This window comes from Triturus cristatus, chromosome 11 (assembly GCF_964204655.1).
Source record: "Triturus cristatus chromosome 11, aTriCri1.1, whole genome shotgun sequence".
NCBI classification, from domain to species: Eukaryota; Metazoa; Chordata; class Amphibia; order Caudata; family Salamandridae; genus Triturus; species Triturus cristatus.
The window spans coordinates 990,318,159-990,344,638 of NC_140594.1; the positions used below are offsets into that span (position 1 = coordinate 990,318,159).

At 39.1% G+C, this 26,480-nt stretch overlaps 1 protein-coding gene and 1 long non-coding RNA gene across 3 annotated transcripts in view; one reads left to right on the plus strand and one right to left on the minus strand.

Annotated features, from left to right (window-relative positions):
* Positions 1–6,028, plus strand: part of LOC146785793 (uncharacterized) — a 258,212-nt gene extending 252,184 nt beyond the window's left edge. The window contains exons 5-6 of one of the 2 annotated variants that reach the window (XR_014970801.1): positions 3,596–3,690; positions 3,789–6,028. This is a non-coding gene — a long non-coding RNA (uncharacterized LOC146785793). The remainder of the gene's footprint in view (positions 1–3,595; positions 3,691–3,788) is intronic. The other variant, XR_014970800.1, reaches the window with a different exon arrangement.
* Positions 1–26,480, minus strand: part of LOC146785792 (von Willebrand factor A domain-containing protein 5A-like) — a 541,765-nt gene that overhangs the window by 447,856 nt on the left and 67,429 nt on the right. Inside the window, exons 3-4 of the mRNA XM_085635057.1 lie at positions 20,861–21,063; positions 20,207–20,429 (exon numbers count right to left, since the gene is read on the minus strand). Coding sequence (XP_085491183.1) covers positions 20,207–20,429; positions 20,861–21,063 — 426 coding nt within the window. The remainder of the gene's footprint in view (positions 1–20,206; positions 20,430–20,860; positions 21,064–26,480) is intronic.

A 26,480-nucleotide genomic window follows, 5' to 3' on the forward strand; every position in this document is an offset into this window, starting at 1 on the left:
TCGCACCCAGGCTCGCAGAGGGCCAGCTGCGGCACGTCCGCTCGACTCACAGACGCAGTACGACAAGCCGTCCGCGTTATTGTAACTGAGTCCAAATAAACTCTCAATCTAAATTCCTTCATCTTCTAGTACTCCAAGCATAACCATCAGAAATTCTTGTGCATCTTGCTGTATATTAGCACTGAAAGTTAAAGATCCAGTACATGTATCTAATAGTTGGCGAATACCAGAAGCAGAATGAATCTTATTTCTATTAGTTCTCAATTCTTGAAATAAAGTGTAGAGTCCAGAACATAAAGTTTTTTCCTGACTTCCATAATTTCACCACAAACATCTTCAAGATAAAATATAACATTTAGAATGACAATACCATAGCAGTTGACACCAGAAGCATTTACTCATTGGTATCCAACAACATCATCATTTGTTTGCATATTCTGCTTCTTTACATCTTTTCTTTTCTGTTGATTTTCTTTCTGCTTTTCAACCATTGTTAACTCTTCAACATATTTGCGTTTTGAACACACAACACATTTCTCATAAATAGGATGTTCACCTAAATGGGGAGCATAAAGCCTTCTCAAACGATTATATTCTCTTACACAATTAACATCGGCACTAACCTTGTTCTCATCAAAATCAATTAAATGCAAACCAGACAACGTTCTAACTCGAGATAATGCCACATATACCAATCCCTCTTTAAACACATTTTTTCCAACATTTACCAAAGCATTATCTACACTTAAACCTTGTGATTTGTGAATAGTTATTGCATATGCTAAACAGAAGGGAAACTGTTTTCTATGAACATAGGGGCAGATTTATGAGCCCCTTGCGCCACTTTTGCGTCACTTTTAACATGGGAAAAGTGACGCAAAAGTGGCGCAAGGGGCTCATAAATTTGCCCCATAGTCTTTTACAAGCAAAAAACGTGCGGCAGAACGTGCAATCTGTCTTACCTCTGCAATCTGATCAAATTTAACTTTCAAAAATTCAATTCCATTTCTATTTTGATATTTCACAAAATCAACAACTTTCCCCATTGCTGCATTTACTAAACCTTCTTCTACATTCAGATTACGCTTCAAAATTACCCGACAGTTTAAATATACATTTAAATGTTTTTCTAAGCCAGCAGTTTTTGATACAGACTTTTCTAAAGAATCCAATTTAGTCTGTAGTTTTTCTCAAAGAACAATTGTTATTCCTTGATACTCTATTTTATCAATAGCTTCAATGTGAACTATTTCTTGATTTTCCAATTTCATAAGTTCTCTATTAAATGTATAACACTCTTCCACTGTAGGCATTAAGCAAACTATAGACTTTTTTCTTTCATTTTCTTGTACATTACTTCTGCTGGTGTGTTTTCATTTGTAAACAAGTTCTTTAGTAGACGACTTTGAAAAGCTTGTTTACCATGTTTGCTTAGAACACCAATTCTTACATCTTTTAGAATATTTCCATAAACTTCATCTATTGCTTGTCGCATATTCTGAGTGAGTTCTTTATATTCAAAATGTAACCACAGATTCACATTTCCAATACTTTCCAAAGACTTCTTGTAGAAGAGTTTTAAATACTGGTTCTCCTTTTACAGAGGTTAGTTGTAGCAGATCTTCAAATACAATTAAATGTTTTCCCCAAAGAGAATGTCGTAATCTGTTTTTAATACCTATTGCCATTCTTAAGAGTACAAAAGCAAGCATTAAGTTTGAGACCATGCTCACCTCATCAATCATTAAAAGTTTCATTTTCTTTAGCACTCTTGACACTTCATAAGAAGCTTCTCCAGACAACTTCTGATATTGTAATTTATTGTCATGCTTCACTGGTAACATCAATAATCTATGCAAAGTAACTCCTTTAACATTGTGTGCAGCTAATCCAGTTGGAACTGCTACCACACAACATAAATATGAACCAGTAGTTTTTTTAAGATAACTGGTCAAAATGTTAATTAAAAAACGTTTACCAGTCCCAGCTTGACCACTGATGTACATCAGAAGAGGTTTAAAAGATGAACACAGACATTCTTTTTTTTCATGCAACAAACCATGTTCTATCCGTTCTCTCACTTGCACATATATTTCTTTCTGTTCAACATTTACTTGTTCTTCTAACTTTTTCAATAATATATTCTCCTCTTGTGCTTGTTGCATTGCAATTTCGACTTCATGCATAGCAATTGCTGCTTCATTTTCCAGCATTGGTTTTCCAAGAGGATCTTGACTACATGCACCACTTCTTTGACTATTTTGAGAACTTTCATGAGCTATTTCAGCTATAATAGTCTTTTACTGTTCAACTTCATCATTCACAATATCAAAAGGGAGGGACTAGGAGCAGTTATAGAGAGGTCCTGAACCAGTGCTCCTAAAAGTCATATATTGTTTCAATGGATGGTTACAGTTCCTATAATATGAGAGGGAAGTAACAGCCGACAGATAAGCTGTGTATAGCGGGGAATATCTCCAAAGGTAGGGTGAGTGTGCTGAGTGAGGAGAGGATACTCCTGTGATGGTACTGTGTGCCCTCACACACCCTTGCGGATGTATAGCATCATCATTGGGCACGGTTGCTCCTCGTGGGGGTGGCGCTGCAGTCCCTCACGGGCCCTTAGTTAGGGGCTCTCTGGTGGAGTTCTTTTAAGGAGTTGCCGCATTTGTGAGTGAGGGTGTGTGGGTAGGTAAGTGCTAGTGAGTGCAGGTTTAAAACTGAAACAGGGACCTAAAGTCTTTTAATCAGGAGGTCCCTGGTCCAAGCTAAAAAATTCACGGGGATGGAGATGCACGGTAGTGCTGTTTAGAGAGGGGAAACAAGACCAAATAAAAGTCCCACTTCTCTCAACCCGTGTGGTGTATTAACAAGTCGATCAGAGTAAGTCGAGTTAGCCACGCATCGCTAGTTTTATCATTTATTAGTTCTCTTGCAGCCTCTGTGCAACCAGCTAAGTGCCTAACTCTTTCCTAACCCCCGCCTGTGGCAACCAGCCCACATCACCATCTGAATCACGACATCCACTCTTGGTAGTAGGCATTACCTTCTCCCACACACCCTCACTCACAAATGCGGCAACTCCTTAATGAACTCCACCAGAGAGCCCCTAACTAAGGGCCCGTGAGGCACTGCAGCGCCACCCCCACGAGGAGCAACCATGCCCAAAATTGGACATCGAATGCTATCTTTACAAGCATTAAAAGAATCTTCATAGCAGTCAAACTCTCCAAGTAATTCACTTTTGACACGCCATGGTTTAAACAGCTGCAGAAGTGCTAAATAGTAAAATTCTCGCTTATCTGGAGTTTCACAACTAAGTTTCTTGTGGTTTATAAGATTACCCTTTGCATCTTTTACTAAACAACCATGACATCCAACTACTGCAAACTTTCCTTCTTTTAAATTCTCTTTAACATTTCATTTGAAGCTGTAATGTTGAAGTACTTCTTATAGACATAGCTGTTCCAGATGTTGACTTTTCGGATAGTATGTGTCCAACATATTTGTTTTAAGAATGTCTGTACTATCTGGCTCATTTGCTGCTAATTGTTCAATTTCTTCCAATGATTTCAACACTCTATTTTGTTTGCAGGCAAGACCCAAACTTACCCAAATGATTCCTCTTGACTTTGAATATAAACTTGAAGAACACAAGCGGTCTGAACATTCATACGATTCAATTTCTTGGTGAGAAAGCATTTTCAAACTAAAGCTGTACAATTTTTTGCTAAGACTATTCTCTTGTGCAATTTCTTCTCACATTTGTTTCATCTCTGTTTTTTCAGATCTTGTTATGTACAATGTAACATAAAGTGCAACAGCAATTGAGTTATCCGCAACATACTAGATGTCCATGTTTGCATTCCACATTTTTAAAATGACTGGATTGTGTCATTGATACACTTTGACACTTCTGTTCTTTTTAAGTTGTAGGTATTCTTTGGAGATTTCCGAGTTATTGTGTGCCTCACAGAAGAAAAAAAAGAATTTACACTTCCTTTACAAATGACTGGACAGGGAAAAACAAACCGACATTTGGTGTAAAATATTCCTTTAGACTTGTATTTTCTTCTGCAGTACTTTCTACTACGGTGACTTTGGAAATGTAAAACTTGCTGTCTCAAGCTTCTATCTCATCCTTCTCTTGGAATCTCACATGTCATATACTGTTCTATGAAAGACAATACTGTTTCATCAGAATCAGTTCCAAATTTAGGTGCATCCTTGACCCATAGTAGCATATGTATATGAGGTGCACCTCTTGCCTGGTACTCCTTTCTCTAAAAGAAATCGGTAACTTCTCCAAGAGGTGGATACTTTTTCTTACAGATAAAAGACATCATACCTTGAAACTTATGATTAAAATATCTGCACACATTTACAGGATCAAATAAACACAGTTCACCAGGAGACTTTATTTCAACATTTTTTATATTAGAATTTGCTTCTCTTAAAAACTCAAGCAAATCTTCCCATGCATACTCTGCACAGCTAATTGTGACAAACCATGTTGGTGTACCTAAGTTCCGTAACATACACTTGAGTTCTCCATGACGACCATACCAATACTCATTTGTTCCACGTTGACATGCCATCAAATTGATTAACGCTCCCGTTCTTGGCAACACTAAGGTCCCAATTTTAATGTTCGCTGACGACACACTTTTAATTGCTAAGACACCTGGCGGCCTTCAGCGTTCATTAAATATTTTTGAGTCCTTTTGTGTTGATCGTGGCCTGGAGGTCAATATTAAAAAAACCAAGCTTATGACATTCAGGCCTCACAAATCTTTTAAAAATCAATTTGTTTTGTTTAACAATCCACTAGATCAAGTGCAGGCTTTTAATTATCTTGGAGTTAATATTCAAAATAACTTTGCATGGAAGTTACAGAGAGATCTGACTACTCTAAAACACAGGCAGTTAGCTGGTGTACTAGCTGCTGAATTTAAAAAGTCTCCTTCGAAGCCCATTAGACCCGTGTTACAGGTCTATAGTGCCAAAGCGGTGAGCTCGGCACTTTATGGTGCGGAACTGTGGGGGTACGAGAACCTGTCTTCCTTAACCATCTCGGAAAACAAGTTCTTGCGCAGTATCACCTCCCTCCCGCAGAGCACACCTTTAGTCCCCCTAAGGTATGACCTTGGGAAGAACTCTATAGCTGATGTAGCCAGGCTTCGACCTATCCTTTATTGGCGTCGCCTATGGACCACTCCGGCGTTGGCAGAGTATGCAGAGGGTTTTCTTGACATATTGGCGATGGTGGGCTCCCGGAAGATTGCTTGGCTTAACGAAACTAGAAAATCCCTTGAGGCTTTGGGGTTGAGCGAACTTTGGGATAACCCTACAGCAGCTATTTTTCCATCTAAAGCTCTCTTGAAGGAGAAATACTGGGAGCTGGTAAACACAAAGGTACTCTCTGCCACTAAACCCTTTTCGCTTTCGGACGAATTTATGAACATCAAACTCGTCCCTAGGCTAGAACACTTTTGGGATCTTGTAACTAAAGTTCTTGATAGGAAATTGTTTTTCCAGATGCGGGTGGGAGCGTTGCCCTTAAATTCATTTGTAGCCCAGTGGGAACCCCAGAAAAGTAATTTATGTCCCTTTTGCAAATCCCAGGTGGAAACATTAGCCCATATGTTTTTTGTATGCCCTGCTTACTCGGCCCCGAGGCGTGTGTGGTTGAAACCCGTTTGCCTACTATTGGGCACTAGACAGAGTGTTGAAGCAGGAAGGCTCCTTCGCACCTGCACTGACCCGGTAATTGTTGTGGGGGTTGCCAAATTTCTGGGGTGGGCATGGATTATAAGAGCTAAGAGTATCAGATAGTAAAGTCAGACCTCTGGTATGTTTTACCCAATGATCTTTTTATTATATGCTTTTTAAAACTTGTAAATATTTTAAGTAGTTTCGCTTTTACACTGATTCTTGTTAAATTATTTGTGTATTTTGTACCTGTACTTGTTTTGTCTCGCTTTTATGACTTCTGTCGAATAAAGCTGTTTGGATTGGATTGGATTAACTGTGCTTCTAAATTTTCATCTGTTTCTTGAACTTTCTCCACAAATTCTTTCGCACAAAGAAGTGATTCATGAACTCCAGTTTTAAGTATATGATTCACTGCATACGAGAGAGAAGACAGATCACTTTCAAACAAAAGGTGAAATATGTATGGAATGCACTGTCGAAATCTAGGATCTTCAGAATATAATCTTGTTGACCGATATTCTGAAGCTGGAATCCATACAGGTCGGTCATCATATCGTCCACCTTCTCCAGTAGGAAACAACTGTGGAAAACAACGAGCTTCCAAGCTTTTCTCCCATACACTCATTGGAGTTCCCTGTGCTTTTTTCATTTGAAATAACTCAATGCTACTTCCTATCACTTCTTTTGAATGCAAAGGACATATTGTATAATGTTCATAAATCTCTTCAGTTCTTGACTTGTCCACTTTCTCTATTTTACCACTTGAAATTTCAAAATCATCTTCTAAACGTATTACCTGTTCATCCACATTTACATTTTTGTAATAAATATTGTTCTCTATAAGATATAAGGTAGCCTTTTCAACTTTATTAACATCCACAAATTCTTGCCATATTTTCCGACTCCTTGTTGGTACACCATTTACTAAAATAACTACTGCCTCATCTTCCTCTTTCTCTCCAGCAATAGTTTCAATGTTTTCCTTAAAATCCAAAGGTAAGTACACCACTCTTCCTTTCAGCCCTCTTTGCAAGTCTGTTGGTGGCAGTTTACCTGTTTTAGGCTCCATCCGAATTATAGTTTGAAAAGGATGAACAGATTGAATTAGAACCGACTCATATGTATTCAATTTGGCCAGCTCCTGTGGAATAGCTACTAACTCCAACTTATTATGCACTGCTCTAGCAGGCATTTTGTTCTCTTCTAATTTGTTGTAACAAAATGTACATATACGTTGACCACTACCTAACTCAAATCGACCTTCAACAAACAAGTAAGTTGCAAATTCTTCCCACTTACCATTGTTCTCCTTTTCACTTTTCAAATACAAATCAACATTCCTACTTTGACTTTTATAATGAGTACGTCGACAACAAACACAAACATAGTTTGGTATTTCAGAGCACACTACATTAAACTTTCCAATTTCTTCTTGAAACTGATCAGTGCTAATCACTTTCTCATCTCCTCCAACATCTGTAATTGTCAAACTTTCATTTTCTATGAACTGCTCTTGTGAACCAAAATATCACATTTCAATATCATCACACTTTTTTTGAACATCTGGTAAAGAACCATATAAAAGACTTCCATTCAGTTCACTTAAACTTAATGCAGGACTTTTAACATAGTACAGTTTCTTTAAAAAGTTTTGCATTTCTGAATGGTGTACTGCTAACATCCTCAAATGATGAAAACACTTTTACAAACTTTTCTTGAAAGACAAGCCAGAGAATGCCCATACTTCTCAGTATATTTTCTTACATTACATGGATCTAGTCCTTGTAACAACTTAATCTTCTGTTTTATACTTTTCTGAGTATATTCTCGTAGCAAGTTTCTCATTATATCAATGGATTCCTGTCGACTACTACAAATGCTACTACAACTCCACTTATACACGGGAGCTAGTGGAAGTTTCCCTTGCACTTCTTCAGCTATTAACTCTTCTGCACTATTACCAACCATTTCCTCCTTTGGAAGAAGAAAACCATCCTGAACTTCGTAGCAACGACCTCCAGTATCAACTGCAAATGATAAACTTTTTTCCTGGAAGTAAGTTTCCTCAGTAAAAAAAGGCTCAGTACTAGAAGTATGTCCCCAAAGTCCACTAAAGATTTTACAAAAGTTGGTTCTGTTCACAAGTCTTTTTTTTCTACTTTTGTCTTTCAAAACTTTGACTATGTTATCCAATACTTTCAATCTCTTTAAAATCAAAATGAACAACTTCTGTTTCAAATTGAAATCAGTATCCACTATACTTTCATTACGCTGCTTCTCTTTGAATTGGAACATTCTTCTTTTATATTTGCAGCATGTTTTCAATAAATTCTGAATCACTCAAGATCGAAAAAGTCTCTGACGAATTTCTTGAAATTGTTTTTGTCTCCGAGTACCAGATACTATTTCTTTATCATCTTTCCTTTTCCTCATATTTGAAATTGAACTCTGCTTCACCTTACTTGAAAAAGTCTTCTTTTTGCTTTGTGTGATGTTTTTCTCATTAAATGTTCGTAATATTTTTCTCAAAAATTGTCTTTTGCTTTTACTCAAACAAACAGTTTCTCTACTACTCACATTTTTTTCTACTTCAAGATCTTTCCTTTTCGCCAAATATATATTTTTCTTCTCTTTTCTTTTTTTTCACTTCTTCTAGGCATTTCCAAATTTCAATCCAAACGAAATAATTTTCTGAAAAACAAAAAATAGATTCAATTATTTTTCAAATTTCTTAACTATGTGAAAATAATAACATACAATTGCAAAACTTCCACTAACAACTTTCAGACCCAGTGCTGCAACGTGATGGAGCACGACAGATGAGCACTAGGATGACAAGTAGTGCTACAGAACATACAGCAAGTATTTATTTAATTATTTACATTCTCCCTTACAATTTATATATAACTGTACTCCCTCATACTTTTCACCTCTCCACCACACCCCACCACCCCACACTACTTTCTCTGCAACCCACCGCACACAACTTTATAAATAGCATTTAAAAAAATTTGAATCTATGTACTTAGAATGATATTATCAAACAAACAGCACACATAAAAATTTCCATTATTACCTAACAATTTTATCAACAACTTTGCAAACATAACACTGCACCCAGGGCTTTAACTGGAGGGTGTGTCTGTGGGGATGTAACCACCAGCACTTTATTTTTGGGAGCCTCGAAACAGGTCTTTATAGGGCTCTATTTTTCGACCTCACAAACGTAATCCGTTTTTTATTTCTTTATTGCACTGCAGTGACACTGTGAGAGCATGCACATTGCTCACTACTTAGAAGTGCAGACATCATGCCAAGTGACTCGCATTGTAGGAGAAGGGAAATCCTTTAAAGAGAGCCATTTTCTCTCATTATTTCCCTTCTCCTTTTGCAACGCACCAGCAACATCATTGTGGGGTGATTAGCAGACAGACCACAAGGCGCGCAACGCCCATTGCCCCGGACTCTCTGACACAGCTTCCCGGGTACACACACAGAGCCGCACCCGAGTACTTCACCGGTCTTCAAAGCATCATTTTTTTGTAAAGGAGACTCTGTGCTTTTTCACCCCTTTTTACAACCCCTACATGCCCACTCTGCCTATTGCTGAAAGAATTAGGCTCCCCTGAAATGTCCCTCCGGTTGCGCCTCTGCAAACGACCACAACAAGGGAACTCCAGCACGAACCTGCTCTCACCTTACACACGGTCTTGTTTTAGTGCTACGAAAACACACACTTTGCCTGCCTCACTAAGTTCTCACACCCCCTCTTTAATATGAACATAAAAGCTATCCATTTACTTTTATATTCCTATACTGTACTTCACATGGAAATATGGAACTCAAGGTTCTCACCACCCCAAATTAGCTCTCTGGTATACTTTCTCAAATATAAGAAGTACAGGTATTCAGTATCTGTCAGTCACGGCCACTTTAAAACAGTGTACTGTAAACAACTCGACAAAACGTTATGTTCCTAAATTAACGTATTACACTTAAAAGCTCCTTTACATTTCTTTCGCTTGATGTACCTTTGTTTAAAACACCACCAGAGAAGGGTGTTGAAGTATGCTCCACAAAGAGTAACTCAAAGCTTTGTTATTCTTTATTAAAAAATATGCCTGTCAATGCTTTTCGCAAGACTTTTCAATGCCTTAATAGGGTAGCTGGATGAGTATAATACATTGTATTTAAGATCGGGGGCGGACGATGCATAGAAATAGGAACGTATAATTGAATAAAGGGCGAGTGGATGCATGGGCAGATGTATCAATGGATAGATACTTAGATCAATGTATCAATGTATGGATGGATGGAAGGATGAATGAATGCAAAGACCAGTACTTACGATAGACGGGTGGGCTGATAAATGCTTAGGATTGATTCTGGGACAGATATATTTATGCATATATAGGCGTATCTCTGCATGAATGGCACAGTGCTTACTCTAGGCGAGTGCGCTCATAGATGCTTAAGATAAGCGGACGAACAGATTTATGTATATATATATGTACGAATATATTCATCAATTAAAAGATGGTTGAATGGCGCAGTGCTTAGGATGCATGGATACTTCGCTTTATTTGGGCCGGGTCTGGGGACTGGCACATATTTTCAGGCAGCCTCCAAACGACTCTCTACCAGGCTCTATTTTCGGCCCTCTCAAAGATAGTCAATTTTTTTTTTTTATTACACTGCAGTGACAGCATGCACATCGATGTACGCATGCTTATTTTGCTCACTACTGAGAACTGGAGACATCACGCTAGGTTACCCACGTTGTAGAAGAAAGGGAAATCCTTTAAACAATGTTTTTTTCCGAACCTACGATAGTTGGAGAGGATTTTCTAAAGCACACAATGATACTTATCTTGATTTAGACCACGCCCCAACTTGCATAGCCCACACCCCTTTAAGAGCTTTGCCCTCCCATTTAGAGCACCCCCACTTTTTTTTCTCCTACTTAGAACCCTAACTACACCATAGTAACAAACAAACAGTGTAACCTTCCATTAAAATCTACAATGGCACCAAGTTTCATAATTTTCCATCAACGCTATCAGCCTTCTACCGCAGTACAGGAGTGTCTATTAGCACAAAGATGTCTTATCCACAGAAATGTTGTGTATTTTCTGTACCTGTCTGCTGGAACACTCATAAACAAAACGTATTAAAACATGGGAATTTGCAAGAAAAACATATACCATACCATAAAGCGATTCATAAATGGGCACACTGCCACTGCACCACCCTCTTCCCCATCCTTCCTTAACTTCACAAAATTAAAGAAAGAGCCCCACCAAACCTGGTAAACACACTATACCAATACAAGAACTTAATTTCAACAACCGTCTACCGCAACGCTCATGAGCAAAGCGTATTAAAACATACAAATTTGCGTCTAAAACATATACCATGCCATAGGGCACTTTATAAGTGCTCCCAGTGGTACTACATCACCTTCAGTAGCTCGACATCTGCACGTTACTAAATTCTGTGTTTTAATCAGAAACATACCCACCTCCCCACACCCACCCCCGCCCTTCCTTAACCGTTGGAAATCAAACAGAAACCCCCACCATTCCTAGTAGCGCCACTATACCCATACACGGGCTTAATTTTAACAGGTGTGTGCCGGAACACTTATCAACAAAAAGTATTCAAACATGCAAATTTGCGGGAAAACTATCAACAATACCATAGCATGGTTAATAAATAGGCCCACTCAAACTACATTACATTTACTAACTACACATGCCCACGTTACAAATGTCCGTCTTATAAACAGCAACATACGCACATCCCCCACCCCCACCCACACCCATGCTTAACCTTACGAAATCAAAAAATTAGCCTCTGCACTCCTGTTACCGCCACTATACCCATAGATAGACTTAATGTCAACAGGTGTCTGCCGGAACGCTCATCAGCAAAAGCTATTAAAACTGACAATTTTTCAACTCAAACATACACCATACCAGAAGACGGTTTATAAATAGTCACAGTACCACTACATCACCTCAACACCCGCCCTTGCTTAACTTTACGCAATAAAAGAAAGAGCCCAAGCAAACGTAGAAGCGCCACTATAGCCATACACAGCCTTAACTTCAACAGATGTCTCCTGAAAAGCTCATCAGCAAACCGTATTAAAACATGCAAATTGGCGGGTAAAACATATACCATGCCATAGGGCTCTTTATAAGTGCTCCCAGTCGTACTACACCACCGTTATTAGCTCCACATCTCCACGTTACTATATTCTGTATTTCAAACCGCAACATAACTACCTCCCCACACCCACCCCCGCCCTTGGTTAACAGTACGAAATTAAACAGAAATCCCCCATTCCCAGTAGCGCCACTATACCCATACACAGGCTTAATTTTAACATGTGTCTACCGGAACACTTATCAGCAAAAACTATTCAAACATGCAAATTGGCAGGTAAAATATAAACCATACCATAGTACTGTTTATAAATGTGTCCAGTGAAACGACATTACCTTTAGTAACTACACATGCCCACGTTACAAATATCCGTCCTATAATCAGCAACATACGCACCTCCCCCACCCCCACCCATCCCTTGCTTAACCTTACGAAATCAAACAACGAGCCCCAGCACTCCCGTTACCGCCACTATAGCCATACATAGACTTAATGTCAACAGGTGTCTGCCGGAACGCTCATCAGCAAAACCTGCAATTTTGCAACTCAAACATACACCATACCATAAGACGGTTTATAAATAGTCACAGTACCACTACACAACGTCAACACCCGCCCTTTCTTAACTTTACGCAATAAAAGAAAGAGCCCCATCAAACGTAGAAGCGCCACTATAGCCAAACAGAGGCTTAATTTCAACAGATGACTCCCGAAACGCTCACCAGCAAAAAGTATTAAATCACGCAAATTTGCAACTAAAACATATCCCATGCCATAGGGCGCTTTATAAATGCTCCCAGTGGTACTAGATCACCTTCAGTAGCTCGACATCTGCACGTTACTATATTCTGTGTTTCAATCAGCAACATAACCACCTCCCCCACACCCACCCCGCCCTTGCTTAACTGTACAAAATCAAACAGAAACCCCCACCATTCCCAGTAGCGCCACTATACTCATATACTACGTTAATTTTAACAGGTGTCTGCCGGAACACTTAGCAGCAAAAAGTATTCAAACATGCAAATTGGCGGGTAAAACATAAACCATCCCATAGCATGGTTTATAAATGGGCCCAGTCGAACTACACCACCTTTACTAGCTAGACATCTATATGTTACGAAAGTCGTTTAAACACTCTTTAGAGTGTATAGCAGGGCATGGGGAGGGTAAACAAAGTTCTAATTCCCAAACTTTTGATATACAGTCCCTTTACTGTATCTATATTAAAGATATTAAATGGAATGAAGAAATTGACGAGTGTCTCAAAAGAGATAGTGAAGCTCACCTTCAGTAAAACACGAACCACTTCAACACCTACATATATCCGCTACAGCGACACAGCCTGACAAATAGTATCACTTATAATCACATGTAGTTCTCTAATGTCAACAAACACATACAGAAAACATGCCGCACATTTACAATTTTTTTATCTCTCACACATTTATAAAACATCTCTTCTAAAGAAGCACTCCCCAACTACTTCTATTCCATATGAACAGACAATAATGAATACGTTTACTTCCATATATTTTAGTATATCTACCTTTTTATTATTCACTAGTCAGAAACTACAAAAACTATTCACTATACCCAAAGCAAACCAGAAACCATATTCATATTTATCTCAACTTAGGATCACATGATTCAAACTATGCGTACATATAAAAGGAACATATCACTTTTCCTATCTCCATTTCCTCTCCATGTAATCTCCAAACACTGTACACGGCCCCACTGTACAACAACCTACCCTGACTTACATTCACACCTACCTCTCAGTGTCACAAATCACACCACAACCTGCCCACATAACATTTCTGCATTTCGTTTTATCGCTTTTAACTTAATAACACATACGTCTCTTACCACCACCCCCCACCCCACTATTTCCACAAAGTTGCAAACGTGCAACATTTTCTTTATCTCCCTAAATACATTACACACTCAGATTAATGCTGTACCTCATTTTCAAAACAATACAGTCCTATAAAGATGACAAACTACACTTCTTCTCTGTGAAAAATTCCTAAACATATATAAAATACTTGTATAACAACAGCTCAAATGTTATGCATATTTCATAACCAATATCAAACACCACACTTTACTGACACTATATTACTTTGAAATAAAAAATACTTTCAAAATTAAAAACATCACCTCAAATATTTAATCAATACTATAAAACACATAACACACCTTGTTAATTTTTAACTCACCTTTGTAGTTGTTATCCAGATTTCAAATGACACACGCATACAATTCTCTCTTTCTCACATAGTACATGTAAAGCTCCGATTTCATCAAGAATGAAACCAGGAATGGCACAATTTCTCTGTCGCTCCACACATAAATACATGTAAAGAACAAATCAGAATACTTAATTCCTTCAACGACATTCCAAAACTTACCTCCATTGGTTAATTTTGACTTTTCCTTCCGAAAAGCTACTTATTATTCCGCGCCACATACAGGTCACAAGTTCAACCTATTTTATCACCACACTTTCTGGAACCTTCTATGACACCTGCAGGTTAAAAGTTCATCATTTTTTTTTAACCTAACGATATACTTTTGCAACATTTTAACAAACATTCAGCGGCACATGCATGTTAAACCTTCACAATAGGGGTCAGTAGTTCATCAGCTTTATTCCCAACTCCAGCAGCACCTGACCTTATGCCCCCAGCGTCATCAGACCCATAGGAGTCAGTGATTTCCACTTTCCAAATATCAAATTCATTTCATACACACAAATTTACCTTCGCACTCCCTATATAACACCCCCTAAGCACCATACACAAATTAAAATGTTCGAAACAAAAGTTCCTCCAAGTAGCTATAACTACATGATGACACTACTTGCACAGATGTGGCACAGCGGCCAGAGCACATGACTTCACAACATATGACACACACTTTGGGCTCACGCTTTCATCCCCGAGTCCGGCAGCAGCTCAGCTTAGCAGCATGAGACTCTACACACAACCTCACATATTTTCTGTACCCCAGAACTTTCAGACCAGTATGGGTCAGTAGTTCGTCCTAGTAGTTATAAACACATGCTGACACTACTTCCACAGCTGTACTGCAGCGGCCACAGCACATGACTTCACAGTTTAAGACACACAATTTAGACTCACACTCTAATCCCCGAGTCCCGCACTCTAGGCAATACCTCATTTAATTTTCGTAGCTTAGCACTTTCACACCAGTAGGTATGATTAGTTCACTATAGCACACCCTAAACACCCCACAGAGGTTACAGTGCTCCTACCCTCCTATTTCCCACTTTTTTTGCCTTTTTTTCCCCTTACTCGCTTCCACGCAATAACAAAATGGCGGCCAACACTTCCTCCTTCCATGAGACTCTAGACAATACCTCACATATTTTCCGTACCCAGGACTTTCACACCACTACGGGTCAGTAGTTCATCCTAGTAGGTATAAACACATGCTGACACTACTTCCACAACTGTGCTGCAGCGGCCAGGGCACATGACTTCACAGCATAAGACACACAGTGTGGGCTCACGCTTTAATCCTCAAGTTGCACACAAGCTCACCTTAGAAACATCACACACTAGCCAATACCTCACTTAATTTTTGTAGCCTACAACTTTCACACCGGTAGGTATGATTAGTTCACTTCGAACCCCCTTTATAGCACATCCTAAACACCCACAAAGGTTACAGTGCTCCTACCCTCCTCTTTCCCACATTTTTCACCCTTTTTCCCCATTACTCGCTTCAACGGAATCACAAAATGGCGGCCAACACTTCCTAATTGCAAATGCTCGCTGCGCTCGCAGCCAATCAGCAGCAAGCTCGTGCTCATACTGCCTCAGCCAATCAGATGGCAGAATTCCCAAATATCGATATCTGTAAATTTTGATATTTCTCAAAAACTACTGAATGGATTTACAACAAATAAACAAAAGCGTGCTTTCTAGACCAAGACCCTTCTCGCTGCCACAATTCGGGTCAAGTTCGCGCTATATAAAACTCTGCAAAACAAACAAAAAAATAGAGCCTAACAAAAAAAAAAAAAGTGAATGTAACTGGTGCTATGTAAAGTGCTCATACCTGATTGGATTCGGGTCAAGTTCGCGCTATATAATACTCTGCAAAACAAAAAAAATATTTGGGGTAATTCCGTTCACCCGTTCGACCTGTAGCCTTGTCTAAAGTTTCCTATGGAAATTAACATTGAAAAAACACTTTTTGGGACCCCCTTTTTTCTCGGCCCCCCCTTGACAAATCACCCCCAAACTTTCAACATAGGAGCATAGGAGCTGATCTCAACAAAGAATTCGTTTTGAAAATTTGACGAAGAATCATCATTCGGCGCCAAAGTTATTGGGAATAGATTGTTGCCATTTTCCTATAGTAACTAGGTCCTAACTATAACTATAATAAATAAATATATATATACGTGAACCTACTATAGGGAATGCATGGATATAAAAAGAGTAATGGGAGCTCACTTTGCACATCTTTAACTGCCTGTGAAGAAGGGGCGTGCCGCCCCGAAACGCGTCGGCGAAATTAATTAAATTCCTACAATGGAGTGAAATTGTTGGCTGCCTTAACTACTTTCATTTCCTGCTGAGTGCGTCTTCAAAAGCTTGGGCATTTGTTTGAAAATTGTACACGCGGCCGTCCTGACCGTGGAAGACAGCACCATCGCTCCAACTTAAATGCGAGATTGCGGAACTGGAACTGTGTCCATGTCCATGTTGCAGTGCAGGAGATGCGGCGAAATGGGTCAACAATTCATCCGAAGGCCCACTGAGGGAGATAAATGGTTTTAATATTGAGAATGTGCCGGGACTTACTAAAGAAAAATATTGTGCCCCATAACTATGAAAGGACTACAGGTCCCAACATGCTTTAGGAAATCTCGTACTATACGTGAACCTACTATAGGGAATGCATAGATATAAAAAGAGTAATGGGAGCTCACTTTGCACATCTTTAACTGCCTGTGAAGTAGGGGCGTGCCGCCCCGAAACGCGTCTGCGAAATGTATTAAATTCCTACAATGGAGTGAAATTGTTGGCTGCCTTAACTACTTTCATTTCCTGTTGAGTGCGTCTTCAAAAGCTTGGGCATTTGTTTGAAAATTGTACACGCGGCCGTCCTGACCGTGGAAGACAGCACCATCGCTCCAACTTAAATGCGAGACTGCGGAACTGGAACTGTGTCCATGTCCATGTTGCAGTGCAGAAGATGCGGCGAAATGGGTCAACAATTCATCCGAAGGCCCACTGAGGGAGATAAATGGTTTTAATATTGAGAATGTGCCGGAACTTACTAAAGAAAAATATTGTGCCCCATAACTATGAACGGACTACAGGTCCCAACATGCTTTAGGAAATCTCGTACTATACGTGAACCTACTATAGGGAATGCATGGATATAAAAAGAGTAATGGGAGCTCACTTTGCACATCTTTAACTGCCTGTGAAGAAGGGGCGTGCCGCCCCGAAGCGCGTTGGCGAAATTAATTAAATTCCTACAATGGAGTGAAATTGTTGGCTGCCTTGACTACTTTCATTTCCTGCTGAGTGCGTCTTCAAAATCTTGGGCATTTGTTTGAAAATTGTACACACGGCCGTCCTGACCGTGGAAGACAGCACCATCGCTCCAACTTAAATGCGAGACTGCGGAACTGGAACTGTGTCCATGTCCATGTTGCAGTGCAGGAGATGCGGCGAAATGGGTCAACAATTCATCCGAAGGCGCACTGAGGGAGATAAATGGTTTTAATATTGAGAATGTGCCGAGACTTACTAAAGAAAAATATTGTGCCCCATAACTATGAACGGACTACAGGTCCCAACATGCTTTAGGAAATCTCGTACTATATGTGAACCTACTATAGGGAATGCATGGATATAAAAAGAGTAATGGGAGCTCACTTTGCACATCTTTAACTGCCTGTGAAGAAGGGGCGTGCCGCCCCGAAACGCGTCGGCGAAATTAATTAAATTCCTACAATGGAGTGAAATTGTTGGCTGCCTTAACTACTTTCATTTCCTGCTGAGTGCGTCTTCAAAATCTTGGGCATTTGTTTGAAAATTGTACACGCGGCCGTCCTGACCGTGGAAGACAGCACCATCGCTCCAACTTAAATGCGAGACTGCGGAACTGGAACTGTGTCCATGTCCATGTTGCAGTGCAGGAGATGCGGCGAAATGGGTCAACAATTCATCCGAAGGCGCACTGAGGGAGATAAATGGTTTTAATATTGAGAATGTGCCGAGACTTACTAAAGAAAAATATTGTGCCCCATAACTATAAACGGACTACAGGTCCCAACATGCTTTAGGAAATCTCGTACTATATGTGAACCTACTATAGGGAATGCATGGATATAAAAAGAGTAATGGGAGCTCACTTTGCACATCTTTAACTGCCTGTGAAGAAGGGGCGTGCCGCCCCGAAACGCGTCGGCGAAATTAATTAAATTCCTACAATGGAGTGAAATTGTTGGCTGCCTTAACTACTTTCATTTCCTGCTGAGTGTGTCTTCAAAAGCTTGGGTATTTGTTTGAAAAAAAAATAATATATATATATATATATATATATATATATGAAATATTTTAAAATCTTTCTTATGTAATAATAAATATACATTTTGTTTACCAAATAATGACATTTGAAATAATTTCATACGTTTTTGCATTTTTAATACACAATTAAGCAAATCTAAACATTCTGCTTTAGGTGGGGTTTTGTTAAAAAGAACTTTAAAAGTTCATTTTAATTGAATATCACTAAATATTTAATTCAAAGTTAAGTTAATAGTCTAAATTTACACTAATAACTTTTTACATGTGGGTAGAGTTCTCTGCCATCGGTGCAAAGATCTCCCTGAGAAAAAGTATAGGGAAAACTCAAAAAGTTTATTAAGCTCAAAAAGAAACTTGTAAAATATTTTTTGTGTTGCATTTTCATGTATGTTAATTTAAGTATTTATTTAATTAAACATTTAGATCAAAATATAATAAACAATATACATTTAAAATAAAAAATTACACATATTTAGTTAAAAATATTTTTGACAAGATTTAGTAAGAAATACCACCTAAAAATGATATTTACTTATGTATTAAATTTTTTTAAAAATTATGTATAGAATTAATCTAATCAATAGTTATTTTCCTAAAGCCATAAAAAACATTTATATAAAATATTATTAAAATATTTGCCTTAAAATATTATTAATTCTTTAAAATATTTAAAACTATTAATACAAAGTAAATACATTATTAAAAAGTCAAAACAAGAACTTATTTTAACATTATTTCCGGTTGAATTCTATTTTAGGTCCTTCTCTCTAGGTTACTAAGTAGTAAACTTATATGTGTGAGGTTCTCTCCACAGAAAATATATGAGATTTTGAGAATGGGATTTATCCTTGTAAGTTTGTCAAATATATTTTGTAGTAAGTTTATGTACTAGAAAATGCAGCTTGTGAATTGGACTAAAAGAGAGAACCAGGAATGTTTGTGAATAGTGTAAAATTAAAACTATGTATGATTACAAACTCGCATACATTATCTATTTATGACCACTACCCATACACTCCTGGAATGCACACTATTCTATTCTAGTAGGAAATGTTCATGTGGACAATGTACATGTCTTGCTTACCATATGAACACACAACATATCATGAGCATTTATTCCACCTTTGTGAATCATTCACTGTATGCTTGTGCATATCATGACTTTTTCCAGGCACAAATCAAACAAACGTTAAGTCGTACTTCTTTCATCAAGTTCCGGGCTTGTACTGAATAAACAGATGGCACAAGCTTTAAGCTGTGATGCAGTCGTTAGCTGGCCTCCTGAGCTTGGTGGATCATTGAGCAATCTGTTAAGCAACCACCAGCAAGCAGATTCTTCTCCAGCCAAAATGGGGGTGCAAAGTGCAGTTAAAGTTAGCAATACATCATAGTTTGTTTATGAGACCTAATGTTTTTTTTTTAGCACAACTGAAGAACAATATACAGAGCATCTTGGCATTAAGTAACATTGAGAGTAAACAGCCAGCACATATATTCAAGTCATGGAATACAATCTAATTCAACATGTGAAAACAAGCATAAAATAGAACTAAATTGCTTGTGGTCTTAGACACTGAATGAAAAGCAGGTGCAATTGAAAGCAAGTCCCATGTGACTAAGTTTGTTTCAAAGAAGTATTGTTAAAAAAGGATTCAAAAGGACACACAGAACATTAAGTCTGTATAAAGCTTTCTATTTTTGATCTACTACCGCCCTCATTTTCATCATTCTCTCACCTAGTGGAGTGTAACGTGGATTCAAGACAGTAGGTAAAACAAATCGGACAGCACCATCGGGTTCCAGTGGCAGCTCCCTCACGAAGGACAGAGTGACTGCCGCTTCCTGATTTGGGGGTAGGTTACCGACACTGCAAGAGAAGATGTCGCCAGAGCTGCTGTCCTCCTCCAGGAGAAAGGCCCCCTGCCCCTGGCTGATGGCATCTGCATAGGTCTCCTGGGCCTGTAAGGTTTAATAGACACATTAATAGGTTATTTTTTTCCAATGGATTCAATGCATCACATTTGACATAACCTGAATGACACACCGTTAAGATTCACAAGATTAAGTTGGAGGGTAAAAGTGAGAGGCAGTGTACAACTATTGCATGACAATTTTGATAATAAGTCTATAACTATTGCTTTGATGGAACACTGTTAATATTTGTAAAAAGATATAAACTAACCGGTAGCTTATATGCCTAGAACTAATCTTACCAAACTGCCAATGAATTTTCATGGTACAGAATATAGTGAGGAGAACATCATTTAAAAAATGTGCCCGGCCATTCATATAACACTGTGAATTTGCAGGTTGAGGTCCAATGTGATCAAAATATGCTCCATTTTTCTGTTTAAGGAGAAAGTAATAATACAAAGAGTGTCCCCCATTACCTGCTTCTTCTCTTGAATCTCTGCTACAATTCTCTTTCCATCCACCATGGCCTCAAAATTGTAGACAGCTGAATCATCATCCATGGGAAACACAAATACGGTCTCCAACGGGTTCTGCTCCTCATTCTTATAAGTGAGGGTTGTCAAAACATCAGCCACAAAGCCTTTTATTTGGACGTCTACAGAGATACCCTTAAGTGGAACTGGGAAAGAAAGAACATGTCAAATTATATGACTGTGGTCTAGAGATCATCTGTCAAACGTATCTGAACTAGAAAGAGGGAACAACACCATCTAAGAAGCAGTAGATATGCCACCAAAAGACACAGGCAAATGTGAGAGGCCAGAAGCACAATACAAATTTACAGATACCAGCAAAGTATTTCAGTAGATACCAAATAGTTGCATTAGTAAACATATTTGTGTCACTCCACGTTATATCTCATGAGTCAAGAATAAAACTCAAAACACATAGTATACAAGAAAAAAGGAAAACCAAGTAGGATTGGCAAAATAAACAAGATAACCTGTTTCTAAGATGCTTCCATTGCCTTTGATCATAGTTTGTATATGTTGGTAACAAACATATCCAGAACAAGAAACTTCCAAATAACTATACAACTCACAAGACTACAACTAGGTTATCGAACATCATCCAATGCAACCTATGCAGTTGACTGTCCAAACGTTCCATTACTTAAACTACAATTCTAAAATCTCACCACTAACACGGATTTGCTTAATCATTTTATGCAAGCTACTCCCTGGCCATGAAAGCAATGTTGAGGATTAGTCCAGTGATCTTGTCACAATTATGTATCTCTGTAGTATGACTGCAATAGCATCATTGGCAAAACCCAATATCCTCACCTAACACTCGGGAGTTCTACAGGCAGATCGTTCAATGCCACTACAGTCAATGGAATGCAGCAAAGTAATTGAGTTGCAATAAAAATGCCAATTTGTCCAAGTTTCCTTGCAGTGTTAAATTTAAGGTGGGGGATACTCAGGGTTCATGAGCCAGGTCCATTGCAATCAAAACTCAAAAGTGAAGTAGGAATTTAAACCACAAACTAAGGGTACTACTGCTTCAGAAAAAGGCAAGGGGTTAACAAGAAGGTTCCAGGCAGGGTTGACAGAAGCTTCGCATATCATAAACTGGTTTCCACCAATGCTACGTGTGCCAATTTATACCACAGAACAGATTTTTACAACTTCTGGAATCCAAAGGAGGTCTTACACATCAACTTAGTAAGGGCTGTTTATGGCTGACATGTTGCAGATACATCAATTTGTTCAGGGACATGTGCGAGACTGCTGGGCACCTAAAAGTGAAAAGGTCCTTTCAGGGTTCTGTGCTTCCAGAACTTCAAATTTGGATAAGCTTGAAACTATAACCCAAGAAGCAGCCAGACTGGTATCCACAAAGTTAGAGATGAAGGAACAGTGCCGGCACAAGAACAGAAGCAGAACTGCCGGCACATTAACAGAAGCAGATGATGCTCGGCTTCAGTGTTCACACATTCTTGTGAATCATAGGCTGTACATTCTTGGATAGGCTCTTTTCAGGGAGTCATCCTCCAAACATGCCACCTAAGTCAGCAGGGCCTCTAGCTTGCCTAGCTAGGGCAACTATCTTCTGATCTCCATTTTGTAACATCACTTCAGTGTCACAAAGGTAGTGTAGCAGTATGGCTTCTACATTGCCTTAGATTCAGTCCTGGTATCTAAGTAAACAGCAAAACAAAGCCCTGGCCTAACGTCTCCTCTCAACAGATATCCTAGAGCTAGCCCAAATATAAAGAACACCCCATATACTCACTTGTTTGAAATGAAAACAACCTATGGAAAATCAACGCCAAACAAAATGCATACATGCTGCTTACTAGAGCAGAAGCAGTTCTGATGGCTTCCTCCCTTAGCAGAGAAAATGAAGAAGAAAACAATAACAGCTTAGTTTATTTCAGGAAGTCAAAAGTACCACCGTTTAGGGTAGGGTTGTGGGCACATTAAAGGGAGCCAGTTAGTGAGTAAGAAAATATTTTTTAGTCAGTGCTTCATTTGACTAAGTTTTCCAGGCCAGGGTAATATGGATCCCCTAAGAGCAGCTACTTGCATGTAGGTTGTCATGGGTACAAGGATGAAGACATATAAAGAAGAACCTCAATACCCTGCTTAAATCATTAAATGCTCAAATACTACACCATACACAAAGAAGTTGACTCATAGCCATGCACACTCATTTACAACCACAACACACAAGTTCAAAAGGGAGTGATGGATACCAGTTATGTGGAACTGAACTGATTTGACAGGAGGGTTCAGGAAACGCTCTCCAGTGGGAGAAGTCTCCCTTAATAGTTTGGAAGGGAGCAGGAGCCACCCTTTACTGAACACGGTGGGAGAAGGTTTCACCTGGCCAGCAGAGCCTTGTGTTCATGAGGAAGAGCAAACTAAAATCAATATGTCCCACAATCCACGAACTCAGAGGTATTAAGTTCAATGGAAAAAAAAGGTACAAAGGAGCCCAGATATGTAGAAAAGACAAGGGGTGCATTTTGCCCAGTGGTGCCATGATGTTCGCCCCTACAATCATTAATTGCCATGGGTATGGTCCCATAAGGAGCTTGTTCCTTTCACACCTCCTTGCCTTGCACTCCACACAAAAAAGTTTATATCAATAAATCATTCATATAAGTCAACTTTCTTAAGACTTTGAGAGCATGGTTTACCAACATCAGAGGTAGACTCAGGAAACCATTGAACAAGAAAACTATCATCTGTTTTCTGACCCAGATGAAAAACTTAGTCTTATCCCCAACACGCTAATGCTATCAAAAAGCCAAGTAAGAAACCCGAAAATATGGGGAATCAGTTGAGCTCCTAAATTGCCTAATGACCCGATCTAACAAGATGTAATTCAATACTCTTTGTTTATAGATTCAATAGTTTCAATTCCAATTGAATGGCTCCTCCATTTCTACAAGAGACAACTTTTCAAACCTAACACACTGGTGTAACTCTTTTGTGAAACAGAACATCCTTTACTCAAGGGAATTCGCCAACAAAACCCAAATAAAAACCAAGCATTGGCACAGCCAATAGAGGTTGAATTTTTAAACTACTAGCTTTGCCAATACTACCTGCCAGCAGCAAAAAAAGTCAAGAAAAATGGTCAAGCTTGTCATGATGCTGCTGGTGGCCTATCATTCTGCATGAGCGCTCGTGTGAAGACACCTGCACTTGCATGTGGAATGATGCAGGTGACAATTTATTACTTTATGTGCTTTTATAAGATGACAGATGCCGCTTAGAGTGCTAAATAAAACAAACTTGTGCAAAAGCAATTTCTTTTTCCCAGCAAAATTGAACAAAAAAATATGAAATACAAAAATGTGCACCTGGTCACATTGGATGGGGGAGCAACAAAGGAGTAGCTGGGGTGTAAGACGTTGACAAAGCGCTTGGGAGCAAAGGAAAGTGGGCTAAGGAGCAACAGAGAAGCTTCAGGAAGAGGAAAAAAGCAAACAAGTGTTGCCAAAGTCAATAGGTTTCGCCCATTCAAGACCTATTGGCTCTGTCACTGTTTTTTTATTATTTTTTTTCCATTTTTTTATACACAGTGCAAGCTGTTGTGCAACATGGCTTAAAGTAAAAAAAAAAGAGGGAAACAAGCACTGTAATGTGGGCAACACATCCCTCGTCATAAGACTTTTTTTCCATTAACCCATGTTGCACAGCAGCCCACGCTGCTGTGCAATATATGTAAGAACAGCAGGGGAGGAATGTTTTTTAAAAAAGTGTTAAAAGAAAGGAGAAATAAGTACAGAAAAAATAAGTATCTTTTTTTAAAAAGCATTCAAGCTTTACTGCACTGCAGGGCCATTAACATTCTACTTTATGACTGCAAGGGAAAATCAAAAGTCCTAATGATAAGGTACTATAAAACCACCTTTTTATCTCCCATGTAACAGTGACCGTTTCCTGAGAGGCCCAGCTGGGGAGGGCTGTCGCAATGCAGAGGGGTGAGTTCAACTTGTATCTGCCCCATCAAGGTGAAGGAGTAGTGGGGGGGCAATATAGACTTCCACCCCCAGCTTTAGTGGGTGCATATTTCGCAGCTGGTGAAAAGGAGTTCAGTGTTTCGAAACAGAGTTACTGGCCCAGTACTTGTGGGCACAGTAGTACTGGGCCACATGTATCTGCTTTAGGCTTGAAAAGTAGATTTAATCCTGCCAATTAACGTATCAACCAAGTCAATGCAAGCATTTAAAAGGTTAAAAAGGAATCATGGGAGTTTTAATAAGGTAGACGACATCATAGAATGACGACACTGAAATGTATGGTCCTTCTTTTAGAATCCAAAATTATGCTCCAAACAGTTACAGACAGGCACTGTATTCAGAAGAGATTTTGTGGAAACAGAGCCACATTAGGGATAATTTAGACTTCAGTAGCAACCAAGTGAATCCACTACAGTGCTCCCAAAGCCCAAAATGTAAAACACATTCGGACGAGCGTTCATGGTTGCTTCTACTGAACACAAACAAGTTATTCATCTTTTGTGTGCTTTTTAAATGTGACCTGCTACTTAAATACATAAAATGAGTTGGGCATGGACAACACTTGAAGATGCAGGAGCTTCGAAACTTCATGTAAAGCCTGAGGACGGGTTTTCAGTCGAGAGGTTAGTTCTATTTTAACTTGCATGGTGTCAGTGCCACGTGAAAAACTGGTCATAGGGTGTCTCATTTCCATAAACAAAGACTTTGTGAGGGCTGTGTGCTGTATATACAGCTTATGATTACAAACCTCCGACAATAATTCATCAGCTTTTGGGAGCACTGCAGTGATGCCAAGGCCAAGCCGCCTCCAGCTTGAATGAACCACGGTCAGAATCTATACAAGGATTTTTAGAGCAGGCGAAAGCGAGAGTGATGGCCGAGGGAATTGGGGAGGAGGTGCCAGGGAGATGGCGCCAGTGGGATAGGGGCATACATTAACAAGCATTGGCATAGCCAATAGGTCTCGCCTTTGGGACTTTATAAGTGTTTAGCTATGCAACAGTTGATGTTTTTGCACCAAGGATATTGTGCTGGAAAACTAAACACTTATAAGGTCCTTAAATTTGGCTTTGCCAAATCTTGTTTTTTTTTTACAAGAACGCAACAAATTCAGTCTTTTTTCAACTGGGGAAGGACGAGGTAAGCGGTGGAGTTGTGCCGCCCCCTGTCACAGAGCTGCCGAAGATCAACGAATTGATGGTCAGGTCACAGGACGCAAGAGTTTCAACTTGTCGAAGTGAAATAGTAAAAAAAAAGTGGCAGATACATCGCTCGGTGTGTGGTGGTTTAAGATTCACTCCGATACCAGCAACACAATCAAAGAAGAAATGGACTACACAAACAAATGCACATATAAGTACAGGGTCAATACATAAAACACAGCTTTCTTTTTGTCTCTATCTTTTTATCTATCTATTATTTTGAATGTTTGCAAATAGATAGATGGTGACACCGTAGCGTAGAGCTACAGCACCACAATAAAATATTACATGAGAGAAATGGGACAGGTGCGTGGACAGCGAACAGGCAGATGAAGCGATATCGGAATCATATGC